At 43.1% G+C, this 19,884-nt stretch overlaps 1 protein-coding gene across 1 annotated transcript in view; it reads left to right on the forward strand.

Moving 5' to 3' along the window:
* Positions 1–17,706, forward strand: part of mgat5 (alpha-1,6-mannosylglycoprotein 6-beta-N-acetylglucosaminyltransferase) — an 84,028-nt gene extending 66,322 nt beyond the window's left edge. The window contains exons 12-16 of the mRNA XM_004066574.5: positions 11,340–11,489; positions 15,305–15,568; positions 15,638–15,712; positions 16,172–16,329; positions 16,401–17,706. Coding sequence (XP_004066622.1) covers positions 11,340–11,489; positions 15,305–15,568; positions 15,638–15,712; positions 16,172–16,329; positions 16,401–16,599 — 846 coding nt within the window. The 3' untranslated portion in view covers positions 16,600–17,706. The remainder of the gene's footprint in view (positions 1–11,339; positions 11,490–15,304; positions 15,569–15,637; positions 15,713–16,171; positions 16,330–16,400) is intronic.
* The last annotated feature ends 2,178 nt before the right edge of the window (positions 17,707–19,884 follow it).

Raw genomic sequence — 19,884 nt, forward strand, 5'->3', positions numbered from 1 at the left:
TTTAAAAAAAACATTCATACTCAAAAGAAATATACTAATAAAAATATAAAAAACATATTTTAAATGTGAACAAAAATGAACATAATCACATTTGAAAAAATTAAACTTGAAAAGGAACATTGAGAATTAAAAGAATTATCTGAAAATAAAAAACAGACATATTTTAAACTTGAAATATAAAAAAAGACAAAAATTGTAAAGTGCAAAAATGTGTTTGAAACTTGAAAAATTACTAAACAAAAAAAGATTGAAATTTAAATAAAATATATTTCACACTTGGAAGAGATATATTAAAAATGTAAACTACATAAAAATGTCAAACCAAGTATATTTTAGACTTATAATGATATATAAAAATGTAAAAAATAAATTTAATAAAGAAATATATCATTTATTTTGGAAAACAATATTTAAAAATAGGAAACCCCCAAAACTTTATGATTATTTGATTCTTGTAAATAACTGAATTTAAATGTCAAATATTTGATCATGGGGGGTTTTGGGGGTGGTGTTCTTCAAAGCTCATCTGATTGTTGGAGTCTGGTGTCATGCAGGACTCTGAACCCCTTCTTGAATCTGTGGTAACTTCTGCAGCCCACATCTGCTTTATCAGTACAGGAATCACTTCTCGCTACTCAGACCTGCAGGGTTAAACGTCCAGGAAACCAATCGGAGGGGCGGGGTTTGCCACGGGGGATTTGAATGCAAATGTCCAGACCACCTCCAAGAGAACCGCTGCCATGACAACCCAATGTGCAAGAGCAGGGATGCAGAGAGAGAGAGGCAGCAGAATACGACCCGCCGTATTTTCTCTCCCTTATCATGTTGGAAAAAAAGAAAAATCACACAATAGAAACGAGCAGCCGTCTTAGTGGTCTGCCGGTTCTGTGCGTGAGGATCGCAGAACGTCAGCACTCAATGACCAAACCATCAGTGATTGATGGCAGAAGCTTCATGACAAAATAACACAAAGCAATTTCATTTTTCATTGAGCTGCTCCGATTGTTTTACTACATTCGCATTAAATGTCCTCAGGAGTGAGTGATGGCGGCTTTTACCCAGAATGTCTGTTTCTGAGGGGGGAAAAGGTTTTGAAGCCAAGAAGCAGCACAGATGAAGGTGAGAATGAGGCGGAAGGCCAGACAGGGAACGCTGCGAGAGTCTGGCATCGGATCAGAGCGCTTGAGACAAACCACACACTCATAAAAGGCCGGCTCGTGCGGAGCACCAACTCTGCTGCCCCAGCAGGCTCATGAACGCTGCTTCATTTTTTTTTATTAACGATTCAGTTGAGAGGAGTCGAACATTAAACTTTTTATTCAGACTGATCTGATTTTGTGGTTTTAATGGTGATTTCAGAGCTGCCTCTCAGCCAGATGTTTCTACAATACAGTGGTATTGTGTTAGGCTAATCTAATGCTAATCTGGTTTACCTTTACACTAATGTACGTTTGGCTTACTGTAAAGAGAAGTGGTCCACGGTTGTCTGTGTCCACAGATACTTCCCTGACAGGAATCACTTCAGTACTTTAGACATTGGGTTTGTTTGAAAAGAAAGTGCAGATGAAACTATTCCCAACTGGTGAACTTTGCAAGCATATTTACAGAAAACTGGTTGGCAGGAATGGTAATAGTAACAGCTGTATAAATCTTTAGCACTGGACCTTTAGCTTTATTTGAACTACTGTAACTCTTCAATTGTTTGACATAATTCCCAGCAGCTTTGTATCTAGAGATGGATGGAGCCGGGTGTGCCGTCGCCCACCTACCTCCGGCTCCAGCGAAATGAAGCGGATTCAGTCGCCATTAGGGCTGCACGATGTGAGAAAAAAATCGCAATATGCGATATTAGTGATCAATATTGCAATGATGATATTACTTGCGGTATGTGAACAAACCAACCACTGAGGACATATGTAACGGTGACAGACAGTGACGAGCGGGCCGGAAATGACGTCAGACGCGGGACCAAGGCGGAAGGAGACGTTGAAAACAGAAAAGAGAAAAACAAAAAAAGAGAGAAACTTTGCACTAATAGTTTGAATGAAATATTTCACACTAGTTGGTTTTAAGGCATAAGTGTGCATGTGTGAACACTATCTGTTTTGTGTGCATGTTGACATGTGGACATTTTTGCAGCTAGCAGGTGTGTTGATAACATTTCAGTGTGTGTGTGGACAGGCCCCGCCCTTTTTGTACTACAATTGAACCTTACCGTAATGATAAACAACCAGTAAACCTGTCTGCTCTATGCTGCTTCATGGTCTTATCCCCCCCCTCCCACTATCACCCCCCCCCTCTCTCTCTAACATCCCTCTCTCTTCTTCCCTTCTTTCCTTTTCCGTCCGGTCCAACACCAAAGATTTTCAGACATGATTGAAATTAATAAAGTTTGGCCTCAATTACAAAAGGGGTTTATTCAGACATACCTTTGGTTTGTCTGAAGATTAATAACCCCTGTTGTTAAAGTAAAATATGTCCAACACAAGAGGCCCTCAGCTCTCATCTGCCTGCCCAGCTGTTGGACAGGACAAGTTAAAAAATAAATAAATAAAATAAAAAAAGAGAGAAACTTGTCGGATGGGCAGTTTCAGTTTTTACTTTTTGAACAAAATAACCTGGAGCAGCTGAAGTTCAGGAGGCTGGCACCACTGTTTTCTGAACACCATTCGGGATTAGCAACCAGTCTGATTCCCCCCGCTGAAAAGAACCGTCCAGAGCTAACCGTTACAACCGTTTAACGGACTTTTTCGAGCCCAGTCTGGAAGAAAACTGTTGTCAACGTCTGGAGTTAGTTGATCAGAGGAAGCCAAAGGACCTACTGTTTTGGGTTATTCATTTCTATCTGGTCATGTTTTTTATTTTCCATTTTAGATTGGATCTATTTTTTGTTATTTCTTATCTCTGCTCAGTTTCTTGTTATCGGACTGTCAAATATTTCACCTGGTGTTTTATATCTAAATCTGTTTAATTTTGAACATCCAAAGTGGAGAGTAATAATTCTTTTGATACTGTAGAGGGTTAACACAAATTCATCCTTTTTTTCAAATAAATAATTTGCTGTTTTGAGTTTGCAAATTACAGAGGTCTAGGTTTTACTTTTAGAAGATTGTTCTGGGTTAGGGGAACTCCATCACTCTGGCTGGGTGTTGTAAAGGCTGGATCTGTGCAAGTGAGCTTCAAGTGCATTGCAGAACCACGACGCTTCCGCTGACTGTCACCACCACAACGTCTTAGAGTTAGGCCAGGGTGACAGAACACACGCCTTCCAAACGACTGCACCGGAGTTAAAGGGACTGACAGGTGCGGGCAAAGACCTGCTGTACTGTTAGTCGACCAGAGCAAGCTTAACGTTTGTATCCTTATTAGTTAGGATTACAATCCTTTACACACACTTATGAATTTCACTAAGTGAAAACCAACAGCCTATTGGCTGCTGTGCCAGGCTCTTGTCAATACTTGGTTTATCAAATTTGAATATTTTTCTGGTAAAGTCACATTTTGAAACATGACTTTTGACCTTTAGACTAACTTTACTGTAAATATTAACGTACAATTTCTTGATTTAAAAACATGGAAACCCTGATGGGTCTCCTTTGAGGGGGCTCAGTCATCCTGTAGCGTTACTTTTCAACCAGAAAGGCCTCGACTGACTTAAAGGGCCATAAGATAAATCTGCACTTTGAACATTTAGATGATAATGAGGTTGAAAATCAACCACCGAAAACAATTTAAACGTCAGCGGCGACTTAATCGAAGTGATAAATTAACCCAGGTGTGTTATCAGTCAAAGGGAGTCCCGGTTTTACTGAGCAAAAAAATAAATACGAGGAAACGCCGTGCGCTTTTAACCATCAGACACCATAGAAACGGAGGCTGATGAATCCATATTCATGAGGACGGCGTGATGCTAACGACTCATGCAGATGCTAACGTGCACACTCAGAAAAACAGCGTGTAAATAATATAGACTGTGCTGCACGCACCACCGAGCAGGAGTTTAGATGTATGGAAATGGTGTTGAGATGCTCCCCTGCACCGTTCGCCTCCATGTGGAAGTCTATAATTGCGCTCAGTGAAGCATGTGATGGATACAGGTGTTTCCATCACTGCAGGACAGCAGGAATGCAGCCCCCTCCCCTCCCCTCCCCGGCTCTGACACGAGCCCAATACCTGCAGGCGAACAGCAGGACCCGAATTATTTCTCCATTTTTATTAAAGGCGCACCTGAAGAATAGGTGAGTCGGAGAAATTTGAAAAGCACAGAAAAACCCACCTCTTTCATATATATATCTATATTTTTTTGCTCGATCTGTCAGAAAGTCGCTCTGGCAGAACCTCAAACTCAATAGATTTCAGTCGGTTCCGTCTGAGTGGGCCTGGCAGGGCGCTGGAGTGGAACAACGTTTCCTGACTTCACTCCAAGCACCTCTGGAGGCAGATTTACCCCCCCCCCCCCCCCCTCCCCGCAGTCCTCTGAGGGCTTCCCAGACAGCTGCCGAGCGACAACCGGGACTTTTACCGGGCAGTCACCGTGCCTCCTCTCCACAAACGGATCTGCCCTGAAGGCTGCAGGAGTCGAGTAGGAACCTCTGAGAGCCTCTCATTTGGTTTGTCAACGGAGGAAAAAGGCTGGTTTTTATGAAACTCAACTCTCCGCTTAGCAGAAACGGAGCTCTAATGTTATCATTAGTCTCCTCCTGATTAAAGTTTAACCCACTTATCGGAGTTTCTGCTTCTGCATCGCGTGGTTTCAGATGATAACCGCTAGCAGCGGCCTTTGAGCTGCTGTGAAGATCTGCAGAGGCGCTGCTCGTTTGATCTTATCTTTAAAAGTCAATATTTAGCTAAAGAAAAAGAACTTTAAGTTTGTTTTTGGGGACTTTTTTTTTTTAAAGCTGCAATGCTTTTGCCCCGCCTGGATATCTTATTCATTTGCACTTTTGTTGCACCTTTAACCTCTTGCATATATTTCCATTTTCGTGGATGTTTTTGCTTTTTACGTTGGTGCTACATTTAGGTCATTTTAAGTGGTTTGCATCAATGGGTTAAACCAGGGGTCGGGAACCTATGGCTCGCGAGCCATATATGGCTCTTTTGATGGTCACATGTGGCTCGCAGACAAATCTTTAATTATACTTTTTTTTTTTTTTTTCATTAGACCAGTCCTTCTCGGGCGCAATGCGATGCCAGAGGCGCGGAGTAGTAGCGGTGCTTGGAGAGAGAAATCAGCGCCAGCGCTATCAGTTACTATTATCTATTATTTCACAGAGTTTGTACCAGCTGGAAACCTGTGAATTGACGTGCCTAAAACTGCGCGCTCCCGTCTCTGAGAAAGAGCGCGCAGATGCGGGGACGGGATGTGTGAGGGAGAAAGCAGGGGGGTGGGGCTGAGGTGTTGTGGGGACAGGCAGCAGGTGAATCGCGCAGGGATTGTAAAAACGTAAAACCCGCTGCCCGTCACTCACTGCAGCGTGTGAGTGTGTGTTTGGCTCCACGTCTGCATGTGATCAGTCTGTCTCACATCTACAGAACATTCAGACCTACGATCACGTTTAAAGTCTCAACGCCTGCATGAAGCAGAAACTCACCACGTATCAACCAGACTAGACATATCAGCAAAAATACCACGAGAAATACTCATCATTTAGTAGCAACAGAATAACAATGTTATTAAAAAGAATCCTCAGACTTATTGTACTTTAAAAATGTTGAAATTAAATCAAATGCACACATTCACTTGTATATTTAGTTTTAAACAAATTGTCGCGGACTGAGTTGGATGGGTGTTGGGCCGCCTTAAAAGTTCTGGAGTTCATGGAACGCGTCGATCAAGCAGAGATCTGATTGGCCCCCAGTTCTGTCGCTGAGCCTGTTGTTAGGTAGTTTGGACCAATGGGGTTCAGCTATGGGCCGAATAAGGAAAATGGGAGGGCTGGAGTGGGAGGGGGGGGAATATAAAGTTGGGAGAAGCTCTCTCGTCTCGGCGGGAGAGATTCAGGAGTTGCTGAATGAATTGAACGGCGTTTGTTGCGGTCTGCAGTAACCAGAATAAAGAACTTTAAAAGAGGTTAAGTCTCCGTGCCTCAGTGTGGGAAAGGGACACTACATTATTGTATGGCTCTTTCGAAATTACATTTCAGAATATGTGGCGTTTATGGCTCTCTTGGCCAAAAAGGTTCCCGACCCCTGGGTTAAACAAACGTAAATGTTAGACAAACACAATTAAACACAAATTGCTATTTTGAAATAATTAATTTTCTGTTTGTGGATGAAAAAAAACACTGAGCTCATCAGGACTCTTGAAGTAAACTTCTTTTTTATGAAAATGTCTTTTTTGGGACGTCCCGTTGAAGTGATATCTCTTAGAAAACTTGTGATTTTGTTTAGTATTTACAATTAATTTTGCATAAGTGTGACAAACAAACAAAAAAAGGCCAAGGCGGAGACATTTTTTCAAATCACTGGAGCAAATCTGTGATGAAAAAAAAAATTATATATCTACTTTACTTTAAAGGTTTTCCCAAATCAAATTCCATCTTTAGTCTTAAGTTTAAAAAAAAATGTTTCTGGTTACATTAAATCAAAAAAAAAAAGTTTAGATAGAAAAGAATAAAAAAAGATGTAAGCAATCAGGCCTTTAAAATGAATTTAAATGTACATCACATTGGAAGGAAAATGTGAGTTAGTTCACACTCTAAAGAAAATATTCATGCTACTTTACTTGTACCTAAAATTGTACTAAAATATAATTTCTCCTGAGTTTTATAAAAGAAAAAAATGTAGAAATTCTCTAAACTTTTGAAAAATATTTTGTAAAAATGGAACCATTTGAACGAAAAATAAGTAAAAAATGTATAAAAAAGAAATGTTTATTTTTTTTTACTATTTTGTAGAATTTTTTAAATTAAATTCTCCTTTTTACAACATTTACAAAAAAAATAATTATGCTACATTATCTGTACCTAAAATTGTAATAAAATATAATTACTTCAGAGTTTTGTCAAAGAAAAAAATGTTAAAACTCTCTAAACTTTTGAAAAATATGTTGTAAAAAACCATTTGAACGAAAAAAAGTAAAAAAATGTTTTTTACTTTTTTTTTTTTTTACTATTTTGTGGAATTTTTACATTAAATTCTCCTTTTCACAAAATCTCTAGATGTTTAGTGAAAATTGAGGAAAAAGTGGATCATTGCATTTTTTTTCATTTGCCAGAAATTATTTGTAATGAGGCCGGCACAATAAATCGTATCCCAATATCAAGCTGTGCAATAAGTCTATGGCATAAGTCTGTGAAAATTGCAATAAATGGTTACTTCAACCCCTTGTGCTATCTTAGATGACCCCCCCCCCTTACATTGACGTGTTCTCCCTACCATGACAAAGGTGGAAAGATTTCATGTAATCCATGGACACCAGTGAAGATCACAAATCATTGAAGAAAAAAAGGTTCAGAGCACTGTCTAGTGGGTCTAGATGACCCCAATGTTAAAGTGCCTAGGATAGCACAAGGGTTAAATGTGCTAAAAACAACCTTATGGCAGCTTAAAGTATTTAACGAACAAAATAAATCCCTTTATATCATTGACCAATCAGATGGAGCCCTTTTATGTTTGAAACCGCCTCCTGTGTAGACGAGGGTCATTTGGAGTGTAAATAATTCCAGTTATATTGACTCTAAAGTGTTGCAGTGAAATGGAAATGATGTTTTTGGTTGTTTAGCTATTTGTTCATGTGTCGCAATATTGATCACTAATATCCCAAATTGCGAGTTTCCCTTTTATCGTGCAGCTCTAGTTGTAATATTGTTTGAGGGGGATTTGTTATTTAAAATGTGTTCTCGCTCTCGGCGCCCACTCCTCTCCCCCGCTGACGGAGAGGCCGCCGCCGTCGCCTCCTCTGCTTCCTCTCTGAGCCAGAGTTTACAAATTCTCTCTGATTTACAAGGTCATAAACCTCTCCTCTTCCTCCTCCCGCTTCAGCCATCCTCGCCAGCTCCAGCAGGAGTTTTATAACTCCCCCGGCAGGAGCTCCTGTACCAGGCCGCCTCCATCGATCTGCTTCGTCTTTGTTCTAGCGCGAGCGCTCCGCAGAACGAGCTGCGAGCCTTCTAAGAATCCCAGGAAATCCGAGCCGGGATGTTGTTCTCCTGCGCTCCGGTTTCCGGGTTTTCCTCTGCAAACACAGACGTCTTTGTTTCCGTGGGCGAATCCAGCAGCCGTGCTGTTCAAAAAGCATCTGGCAGCGGAGCGCCAAGCTCTGCGCGGACCCGAAGGGTCGCAGCCGTCCCCCTCTGTGTTCCCATTTCACAGAAAGTACACACTCAATGACTTCCTGTAGATTTCCCCTCCCCACAGCCAAGGCATGTTTAAATCTAATTACCACTGAATTTCTTCATCAATGCCTAGCAGCAGGCACAGAAAAGGAAGCACTGCTGCTCCTCAGACGTCTGCAGACAAATGACTGAACAGTTTGGATATGAAATGCGCTTAAATCATTTCGTCAGAGGGAAACGTTGCTTCAGTTTGGATTGGCTTTCTGCCAAAAAGGTGTCATTTATTCATCTGAACAAAATAGCGTCAAAGGGATCGGAGTTTTAACGGGCGCGAAGCCGTTATGAAGGAGACGAGCTGACAAAAGGAGTGAAAACTGGGTGATGCAATTTATGAAACGTCTCAAAGAACGAGAAGCAGCAGAATGTTCTACTGAAGCAGGAAGTGAGACCAAAAAAAAAAAAGAGGCCAAGAGCTGACACTGAACCACACAGGTGCTTGAATAATAAAGAAATCAAACAGGAAACACAAAAGTCTAAATAAAAATGTTGACATTTGCAAATGTGCATCGATGCCCGACACTGTAAAAACCAGTAACCTTTCATTTTTCCACCAAACGTTCTAAAATTCTGCATGTCTACAATTATGTTGCTAAAAATTAGGATTCTCCTGTTGTTTTCTAGGACATAGTTTCTGCAGAGCGGCAGGATTTTTTCTTCTGATTCACAACGATTTAGATTTTTAAGTTTCATTTTTTATATATATGTTCCCCATCGTCAGAAAAATCCTACAAGAACCCTCCTCTTTACTATTTGAAGAAGCTGCTAGGTGTCAACTTCGTCTCGATTCTGATCGTCGTCCTTAAAAATGTCGATTAAAATCAGTAATCGCACATTGACGTTGCTTAGCTCTTAAATGGCGCCGTTCGGGTTTGCGTTCCAGTTGTCACATGACGTGCTGTTGGTGCCGGAACTGCCGCTTCACTTTAGCGGGTTGTGAGAAGAAAGTTGCACAATTTAAAGACAAAAGGCTGCAGGTAAATTTAAAATAAATGAGATAAATAAGGAGAGCGATGGGTCAAACAGACTTAAGAGAAAAAGGTGAAAAAAAGTATTTTATGTCTTTTCTCAAGTTACAGGGACTCTTCAGTTTGAAGGCGTTTGTTTCTAGAAGCAAGCACGTGCTCAGGGAAGCACGCACAATCACACCTTAGCTCTCCTGAATGATAAGATTTACAGGCTGCGATTGCAGCGTCTAATCAGAGCATCGCTGAACACACAGCCACACACACGGCGCTGCTTTAGTTACAGCTGCCTGGATGGAGGCATCTGATAGCCAGGCCTCCAGGGACGCAGTCGAGCGGCTACCTGAAATTCAAGCCCCAAAGGGAGCTGAGAGTCGCTGAAAGCAGTTCTGCAGCTTCTGAGAGTCCAGCTAAACTCCCCCCAAACTGTTCGTGTCTCGCAAGGCTGCAGGTTCTGGTTGTGTTTTCTTTTCTGTAAGGATTAAAGGATCTGTGATCTGGATTTTGGTCTTTTCTGAGCTCACAGGAACGCACTTGAAATCCATCCGAACCGACAAAAACCATGAGTTTCAGCTTCATAGACCGAAACTGTGATTTCAGGAAGGAGTTTAACGGTCCGCTTGAACGCGCTTTCGGCAAATGGCGTTTACACTGGACTGATGCTGCCTGTTACCAACACATGCACTCACAGTTGGAAGAGGCTTGGTGAGAAATTTCAAAGCAGTGTAAATCTCTGCTCCAGGCTTTTTCTTTGAAAGCTCTATTCCAATAGATGAAAGACTTGGTGCCATAGAATTCCAGCCGGGCAAAAACCTCAAATATTCATTTCTCCTCTATGTTCAATTTTCAAAAAATTGGGATTTCAAATAGCACTACCAAATCCTAGTCCCTGATTGGTCAAAGCTCCTCCTGGTTTAACCTGCTGGCACGGGCAGTATGGGCGGCTGTCCGGGGCGCCAATTCAAAGGGGGCGCAAAACCGTGTCATTCCATAACCTACTTTTTAATAAAGATACAAAGAAATTCTGGTTTTTTTTGTTGTTGTTAATTTTTGTGGGAAATAGCCACAAAGAAAAAAGAATCAGCTTGAAAGGAAATAAAAATTCCAACTTTTCGAGTTTTAATTGGATATTTGTTGCCATGACAACAAGAGGCTTGAAATTGCTTCGTTGTCACACAAATTCCAAAGAAAAGAAAAAAAAGGCTGCCTGTCGCTTGAAAGCACTACAAGTAACCAGAATGAGATGTTTGTTTTGTTAAAAGCTGTTCAGTGCAGAATTATGGAAATATCTATCAAGCTTAAGAACCTAATTTAAAAAAAAAAAAAACGAGGCAGAGAAAAATGCAAAAGAACTGCAAGAAAATTCCAGGCCTGAATGCAAATGTCGGCGTTGTAGGAAAATCAGAACAGATTAAATAAACAAATGTATTTCCTACTGTTCTGTAAAAAAAAACTGAGTAACAGTAATCACTTTTAATAATTAAATAAGATTTCCTGCTTTCTGGACACTGTTGTTGGAGCTAAATGTCACATAAGGGTTTTAAATTCTTAAAGGAGTCCGGCGTCTAAAGTAAAGAGAACCTGTTAGACCCAGCGTTTAGTTCAGAAGATATACTGTAGATTATCGTATATTTGACTCTAAGTTCCCATTTCTTGAGTGATCCATAACAAAACGCTGTACGTTTGACCGTTTTTGTTTATTTTTCATGCAAACACAGACATTTATGTTTTCTACCAACACATGTAGTAAATGGGATCAAAGCTGTAGATAAAATCCAGTGAAGAAAAAAGCTTTAGAAACAGTAACATTCAGATTTGTACTGATCTTTATGAAACAATACCTCCAGGAATGGATTCTGTTTTTCTCTGAGCTCCTTGTTTGTCAAAGATCATAGAAACACAAAGGCTGCAGCTTTGATGTCTTTCTGACCTCAGAGGATCAGGTGGAGCTCAGGAACTGCCTTTGATGCTCCAGTTTCAGGCCTTTTTTATGACTTTTACTGTGAAAATCTAAAGGGCGTTTCCTCTCTGCTTGTTCCAGGACAAAAAGAAGTACCTGGACATCATCCACAGCTACATGGAGGTTCACGGCACCGTGCACGGCACCAGCAACGTGCACCTGCCCAGCTACGTGAAGAACCACGGCATCCTGAGCGGCCGGGACCTGCAGTTCCTGCTGCGGGAAACCAAGGTGAAAATGCAGGGAAACGAAGCCCCTTTTCTGCCAGAAATGTATGCCTGAAGGTGGACGGATGGGAAAAGATCGGACAGAACCTGAACTTCTGAGTCCACATCCACAAAGAGAGATGTGACCGCAACGTTTCCTAGTGCCAGTGATCCTCACAAAGCAGCCGACACCAGTTTCACCAGTTTCTGTTCAGGCTTTTTCTTCCTCCTCTGCAGAGCAGGAAGCTTTGATTACTCCGTTGTTTGAAACCAGATCAGGTTCTGGAGCAGGTTCTGCGCTATTTTTAAGCCTAAATACTGAGCACTTCATCATGGAGCACGAATAACGTGGAGGGGTGTGGCCACCCAAACCTTTCTTTCCAGAGTTCGTTTGTCATCTGCCTGCAAACACAACGCCGCCGCGGATAATTGGCGTCTTGAGGTTCAACAACCAGATGAAAAAACTGGTGTCTGACACAGTTTCCTTAAATAAAGCGAGGCGGGGGATCAAGGCGGGCGCTCGTCCTCGCTCTGACGGGGCGTCACATCCAATTCTTCCAAGAGAAAGTCCCACGTTTGGTCCAACAAGTCTTCTGACATGAAGCGAGTAAAATAAAATAAAAATAAAAGACCAAATCTCCTTAAACATTTATCTAAAAGTCAAAGTTTCCAACATTTATCGGTAACGACAAAAAACTGTTTTGTGTCTAATACGATTGGTTTATAAATCTCAATTTTCACTGCGTCCTGGGAACATGCATGGATCAGCAGACTCCGCCCCTAAACCCCACCCACCATGCAACCTGTCAAAGCCCACCAAAGTATCTGAGACGTGGATGTTAGAGGCAGGAAATGACCGTCAGGCAAATGAACCGACAGAGAAGTAAAAGGAAATGTAGCTTCATGATCACCTTTAAGGCTGAAAAATAAATTAAGACTTTGAAACAAATGCTGTAGTTCTCATGCTAAGGTCTGGGGTTTGAACCCCTAACCAAACGCATGACGGTGGACCGGTTGGATCCGTTGAGCTATTTATCATTTTGACTCAACGTTCATTAAAAGTGAGCATGAACTAAAGCTGCAGCAGCTGAACCAACCACAGTCACACTTCCTGTGCAGTGCAGGACTAAAACCAGCAAACAGGAAGTGACATAACTTGAACGTTAACATTTAAATTCCCAACTGGTTAACAAACCGACACTATAAAGGCTGACTTGGCGTGAGATCCTCCATGGACCAGAACATCCCTGCTCTGATGCAGGTGGAGTAGTGTGGTGGCAGTGTCTCTGTGCTTCAAGCAGGACAGTGCTGGTTCGATTCCCAGTTAGGAAGTGATGTCATCGTCTGTGTCTTTAGACCTGATTGTTGATTTTTCAAACACGTTGGGCCGTCTTCGGCTCAAAGCAACAAAGAAACACATTTCTGGTGTAGACACATTAGCGCAGTGGGAGTGTCTCTGTCCTCTAAAGTAGGAGAGCGTGGGTTCAAGTCCCGCTAGTGCTTGTGGTGAGGAAGAGTCAGGGATGCTGGGAAAGTGGGCAGCTTCATCTTTAGTCTGGTTGACCCTGAGGGGGACGATCAAGGAGATCAACGGCTGTACCGTGCTATAAGATAGATGAAGGTTGATACCAGAGACAGGTGACAGGTAGTGAGACAGGTACCTAGAAGACTAGACTGATACCGAGGCTAAACCAACTTAGACTGTGTACTAATTATGTTGGTTTAGTATTTTGGGGGGGGTGGGTTGGATTTTTTTCATCCTAGAAGCTAGCAACTAGATCAGAACTACTATCAGCTACTAAAAAGTACAAGTATTATGGTGCTATACTTTCATGAATCTTTCAACTCTATTCTTCTTTAATAGTCTAGAAATAAAAGTTTTACTTACCTATTAACTCGACAACACAGTCACATCTCTGTCCCTCACCTCCCTGCGTCTCTGTGCTCAGACCCTCCACACATCCAAGCTGCATTCTGAATCTATCTGAATGCACATTGTCTTCCTGGGATCCTCTTCTCCTGGTCCTCCTTCCTCGGGGTGGGTGGGGGCAAAGATGAAGCCCCCTTTCCTGGCGTCCTGACTCCTCCTAGCCGCAGCTTGAATTGTGAGGTGACTGAACACCTTGATGTCCCTGACTGGGACTTGAACCTGCGCTCTCCTGCTCCAAAGACAGAAACACTCCCACTGTGCTAATCTGTCTACAGCAGAACTGCGGTTCTTCGTTCCTTTGAGCTGAAGACGGTCCAGGAGCGGCAAAAATAACGACAACAAAAACCAGAGAGGGGGAATTGAACCAACGCTTCTCTGCTTTGGAGATCAAGTCACTTCCATCGCACTATTCTGTACATCAGTCAGCGCTTTGTCAATCACCATTTTTCCTCCATCTGTGGTTTTCTGGGATTTGAACCAGCACCTACTTGCTCTACCGTCTCCATAGCAGCAGCTCTGGTTCCTTTCATCTCCATCAGTGGAACCTTGAAGCTAAAGTTTGATTGACAGGTGACCTTCACACCTGTGACGACCTCACATCACCAGTTGCTGCCTCAGCGGAAGTGTTTTTGTTTTTTTTTCCCTTAAAAGAGTTCAAATCCTGAACGTGGATCACGGGTGGATGGAGGCTTTGGTGAAGCGTCCTGTCCAGGACGAGAAGCTGATCTCATCGATCACGTTAGCGCTGCTCTTCTGAGTCCTTCAGCCTGGAAGGACTCTCCTCATCCTCCTTCCTCCCTCACTATAAATAGCAGCCCCTCAGCTGGAGGACACACAAACTCCTGCACACACACACAAACACACACACACAAACACACACACAGGAGGGAAAGGGGCTCTGCTGCCACCTGCTGGTAGACTCTTCTCACTGCATCTCCTGGGAGTTCATGATTAGTCATGTGAGACGCTGAAACGCTGCATTGTTTAGAGAAGACGGGGTGTATTTGTACACACACACACACACTAACACAATGACCACACACAGTGTGGTCATTGTGTTAGTGTGCGGCTGCAAAGATTTGTCCTGCTTCAAGGAAACGTTGGGGTCAGCTGGAAATGACTGAATCATTTTCTCCTGACAACAAGAAACAACAGTTGTATTTTGATTGACAATAACTCAGAGATGTTTATTCCATTTTATAAGCGTCGCTAACGTCAACAAGACCATGCTAACCTCAGACTCTAGGAGATTCTGAGCTGAAATGAAAGACATTCAACAATGATTTTATTTTGAAATTAACCTGATCTTTTACTCATTTGTTTCCAGTTCAACACGTTATTTTTTAATGAATTCATCTGTTTGTTTTCTGTCTCACGTTTCTGTTTAACCAAAGTAAACGTTTATTTATACATTTTAGATTTGACGTTTTCTTCAGGTCCTACGACAAAATACAACAAATGACATTGAAACTCTGTTGTTTGTCGGAAACGGCGTTTAAAGTGACTCCGCCCCCTTTACTTTGACATTATTAGACAGTGGTTTTTATCATGATGATGCCATTTTTAGCCTAAATCAAAATCATGTTTTCTTCAGAGCAGCTGGAGTTCATTAGAGTTGTAGGCGGGACTGTTGGCGCCGAGTAAGCCCGCCCCCCTTTCCTATCATCCATCCATTAACATGCCGCTGGCCTACAACCCCTTATAACCCCGGCCTAACATTAGTGGTGCTACATAAAAAATGGAGAGCAGTATTGAAGCTGTCCAGCCTGATACCAGCTTCATCACCTAAACTGCGAGGAAGACCGCTCTGATCTTCATCATGACTCAGCAGAAATGGCAGTTTTTTTCAACTTGAAGTTATTTTTTTTTAAAGAACCTTAACTTAAATGTTTTTTTGTCGTTCTCTGCAGTTGTTTGTAGGCCTGTCCTTCCCTTACGAAGGCCCCGCCCCCTTGGAGGCCATCGCCAACGGCTGCGCATTCCTCAACCCCAAATTCAACCCTCCGAAGAGCAGCAAGAACACGGACTTCTTCAAAGGCAAACCCACGCTGAGAGAGCTGACCTCCCAGCACCCGTACGCCGAGGTCTACATCGGCCAGCCGCACGTCTGGACGGTGGACATCGACAACCCCGCCGAGGTGGAGCGGGCCCTGCGCTCCATCCTGAGCCAGAAGGTGAGCAGGGGGAGGAGCTTTCTGCATAGCCGCAGGCGTTCTCCACCACTAAACGCTGTTTCCCGGCAGATTGAGCCCTACCTGCCGTACGAGTTCACCTGTGAGGGGATGCTGCAGAGGGTCAACGCCTTCATCGAGAAGCAGGTACTGACGGACACGCTCATATTTTGGGGGCTTTTTCTTTTAATCCCAGGTTTTCGTGATGGAAACGGCGTTCACGCCAGGCTCAGTAATGTGGGTACAAGCGACCGCTTTCAATGACAAGTCGATGTAAACGCAAGTTTCCGCGTTCAAAGCTCGTCACTAAGTGCATTTTTAAGTCCGTAAGTACGAAAAAAAAAACGCAAACTCAGTCAAACCCAGTTGAACTTTGACCTATGAGAGACTCTGATTTGGTAGCGACGGATGGGTAGCGTCCTTCTTAAGACACGGATGTGCCAACCATTTGAAAGTGGATCACGAAGGAGAATTTACTAATTTCCGGGCGGGATTATCTGGTTTATCGGAACCGAGGCGGTCAGTTCGGCAGGTTGTTGAACGCGCGTCACGTGCTCTGTGTGAACGCGGGACCACAGCCACTTTGACGGCGGCTCTGTGTTGCAGGACTTCTGTCACGGTCAGGTCATGTGGCCGCCCCTCAGCGCCCTCCAGGTGAAGCTGGCGGAGCCGGGCCAGTCGTGTAAGCAGGTGTGTCAGGAGCAGCAGCTCATCTGCGAGCCGTCCTTCTTCCAGCACCTGAACAAGGACAAGGACCTGGACAGGTGAGCCGCACTCCCGCTGCTCCGCCGTGGCCCCGTCGGAGCGGTCTGACGCCTTTGTGTCTCCCCGCCAGGTGGGGCGTGGCCTGCCAGACGGTGGAGTCCAGCGCCGACACGGTGGTCCCCGCCTACAGCGAGTCCCGCAAGCACTGCGTCCTGCAGTCGGACCTGCTGCTGTTCAGCTGCGCCGGCGCCCACCAGAGCCTGCGCCGCGTCTGCCCCTGCCGCGACTACATGAAGGGCCAGGTGGCGCTCTGCAAGGACTGCCTATAGCAGCGATGAGCGGAGGGGGGGCGGAGCTCCGGACCGCTCCCGGTATTTATTCCGTCTGGAGAGGCTCTCCTGCAGCTGCACCTCCGTCACCAGCAGGGGGAGTCCAGGAGGCCTCGTGAAATTACTTGAATGGACATAAAAAAAAAAGGGGGAAGCGGGGAAGTGATAGACTGTAAAAACCCCATGCCCCCCCCTCCCCCCTCAAACCCTTCTATTCTGGAACTGTTAGGTAGGTCTGCACTGGACTCACCCCCCCCTCAACACAGACACACTGTAACTATCAAACATATCTGTTCTGTCATTCATATGGAAAGGTGGGGGCTCTTTTTGTTTTTTTTTCCCCCCCTGGTTGGGGGGGGGGGGGGGGGGCGATGAAGACGTTTGTCCTTAAATTGAAGAGAGATAAAAATAATCAGCTGTAAATCTTTTTCCTGTGATGAAAACGTTTTTCCATGAAGGAATTGTTCACCGGAAAACAAACAGAGGAGTTCATGGAAAGAATGCACTAATATATTTGTTCATATGGGTTCTTTTTGTATTTATTTTATATAAAGATCTTTATCGCTGTGGTTTTTTTTGCTGGGAATGCATTTATTTATAGGGAGGGGTGTTATTTTTTGTTTTTTTGGGTGGTTTTATTTAATTTAAGATGATTTTTTTTTTTCCTCGTCACACAAATGAGCAAAAGGGGGAGGAGCTTTGAATGAGAAATTCCTCGTTTGCACCTGCAGGTCGTGCCTTTTTCTTTTTCTTTTCTTTCACAGCCGGCCTAAAAACAGCAGAGTAATCAGATTACTGCAGCGCCCCTCCTCCCCCCCACACACGCGTTACTTATTTGCTTTGATTTTCCGTGGAAGGCTGTACAGAACCAAGCGTCCATGTCCCGCCTCGGCGCCGAATGTCTACTGTAAGACGCAGAAGATGTTTTGTCTTTTGCAGAACCCCCTTTTTCCTTTGCAGGCGCGAGGTCCTGTGTTCGATTCCCGACCCGGCGGGAAGAATCCCTTCGTTTTGGGAATGGGCAGCAGGGCGGGGAAGTTTGTAGTGGCCGTCCTCCGGGAGTCAGAGGGACACGACTTTATTTTTGAATAAATCTTTTTTCTGTGACGGACGGCTGGCTGTGGTTCCTTCAGCACCATAGCAACACAAACCAGTCGCAGAGAAGTGGACGATTTACAGCAACGCAACACAAATGATTATATTTTTAACCATTAAAGTTGAGGAAACAAAGCAGCTTCATCAAAATTAAAAATAAGACCAGATGAAGTAGAAACAGCTCGTTTGTTACAACTAGAGGAATCTGATCCATCCAATACTTCTAAAAAAGACATGGTGCAGTTCTTCGGCTAAACTTGTTTCTCATCAGCAGGGGGCGCTGTGCTTCAACTCATTTGTCAGAACAAGATGGCCACAAAGTCAATCAACCGCAAAAATTAAGTGTTTTAGTGTGGAAAATAATATTACATGAATTTCCTCTAATAATCCAAACTTCTTCTGATAATTTAACTACAGTTACCACAACAAAAGCATGAAAATAATAAAAACGGAGATAATTGGATTAAAAACTGATTTATTTTGGCATTTCTGCCCGTTTTCATCAAAACTTTTAGAAAACCAATTTTTAAAAAAAAGTAAATAACAATAGAACTCATTTTATGACGCTGAAAGTGTTCAAATTTGAATTGAACTTCTAGCTTTTATGTATTTGTTCAGTTAAGTTAAGAAAAAGCATCTATTTTTTCTTTATTTTATTTTGAAATTTCAACATTTTAAAAAAAGAAAAAAAAACAATTGTTAATTTATTTTTCTCAACGATGTGAGGATTTCTTTTGTAGTAGGACTAAATCCATCAACGCTTTGATCATTAAAACAACTAAAGGAAACGTTTTCAGTACTGGAACCAGATCGGTTCACCAGATAACCACCAGAAGACCTTTTTTAGAAATTAAAACATTGGCTCCACAGATTAAAAACTTCACTTTTCAAAATGATTAAGATTTGATGACAATAGTATAGCCTCCCCCCCCCCCCCCCCCCCCCCCCCGATTCCCTGCAGAAAGTTTGAACACCCCGAGTTTAAAGTTTCTGAACGTCAAGTCGGCATCATTTATTCACCAGCTGGCAGTGTTCAGCATTTTACTTTGAAAGGATTTCCTGTTTGTTTTTATAAGTCAGAGGATTGGCAGTTCCGTGAATTAAAAGAATAGACGCCATTCATAGGTAAATACCAAATCGGAGTCCCTGATTGATCAAAGCTCCATCTGTCTGATCTTTATGAATTTAATGGTAAGTCATGGTGGAAAACAAGTATTTGGTCATCTGCAAACATGTAAGATTTCTGGCTCTCACAGTCCTGTAACTTCTTCTGTCCTCCACTCCTTATGTGTATTAATAGCACCTGTTTGAACTGGTTATCTCTATAAAAGACACCTGTCCACAACCTCAAACAGACACACTCCAACTCCACTATGGCCAAGACCAAAGAGCTGTCTAAGGACACCAGAAACCAAATTGTTGACCTGCACCAGGCTGGGAAGACTGAATCTGCAATAGATAAGCAGCTTGGTGAGAAGAAATCAACTGTGGGAGCAATTATTAGGAAATGAAAGACATACAAGACCACTGATAATCTCCCAAGATCTCACCCTGTGGGGTCAAAATGATCACAAGAACGGTGAGCAAAAATCCCAGAACCACACGGGGGGACCTAGTGAATGACCTGCACAGAGCTGGGACCAAAGGAACCAAGGCAACCATCATTAACTACACCACCAGGGACTCAAACCCTTCCCAATGCCAGACGTGTCACCCTGCTAAACCCAGTACATATGCAAGCCCGTCTACAGTTAGCTAGAGAGCATTTGGATGATCCAGAAGAGGGCTGGGAGAATGTCCTATGTTCAGATGAAACCAAAGTAGAACTTTATGGTAGGAACTCTACTCGTCATGTTTGGTGGAGAAAGAATGCTGAGGTGCATCCAAATAACACCATGCCTACTGTAAAGCACGGGGGTGGAAGCATCATGCTTTGGGGCTTTTTTCAGCAAAGGAACCAGAACAACTGATCTGTGTAAAGGACAGAATGAATGGGGGCTTTTATCGTCAGATTTTGGGTGAAAACCTTCCATCAGCAGGGGCATTAAAGATAAAACATGGCCGGGTCTTTCAGCCTCACAACGATCCCAAACACATCGCCCGGGAAACGAAGGAGTGGCTTCATTAGAAGCATTTCAGAACCTTTCCTTTTGACCAAATACTTATTTCCACCATCGTTTACAAAGACAT

The sequence above is a fragment of the Oryzias latipes genome, chromosome 2 (assembly GCF_053564925.1).
Source record: "Oryzias latipes strain Hd-rR chromosome 2, Olatipes_Hd-rR_3.1".
In the NCBI taxonomy this organism is placed as follows: Eukaryota; Metazoa; Chordata; class Actinopteri; order Beloniformes; family Adrianichthyidae; genus Oryzias; species Oryzias latipes.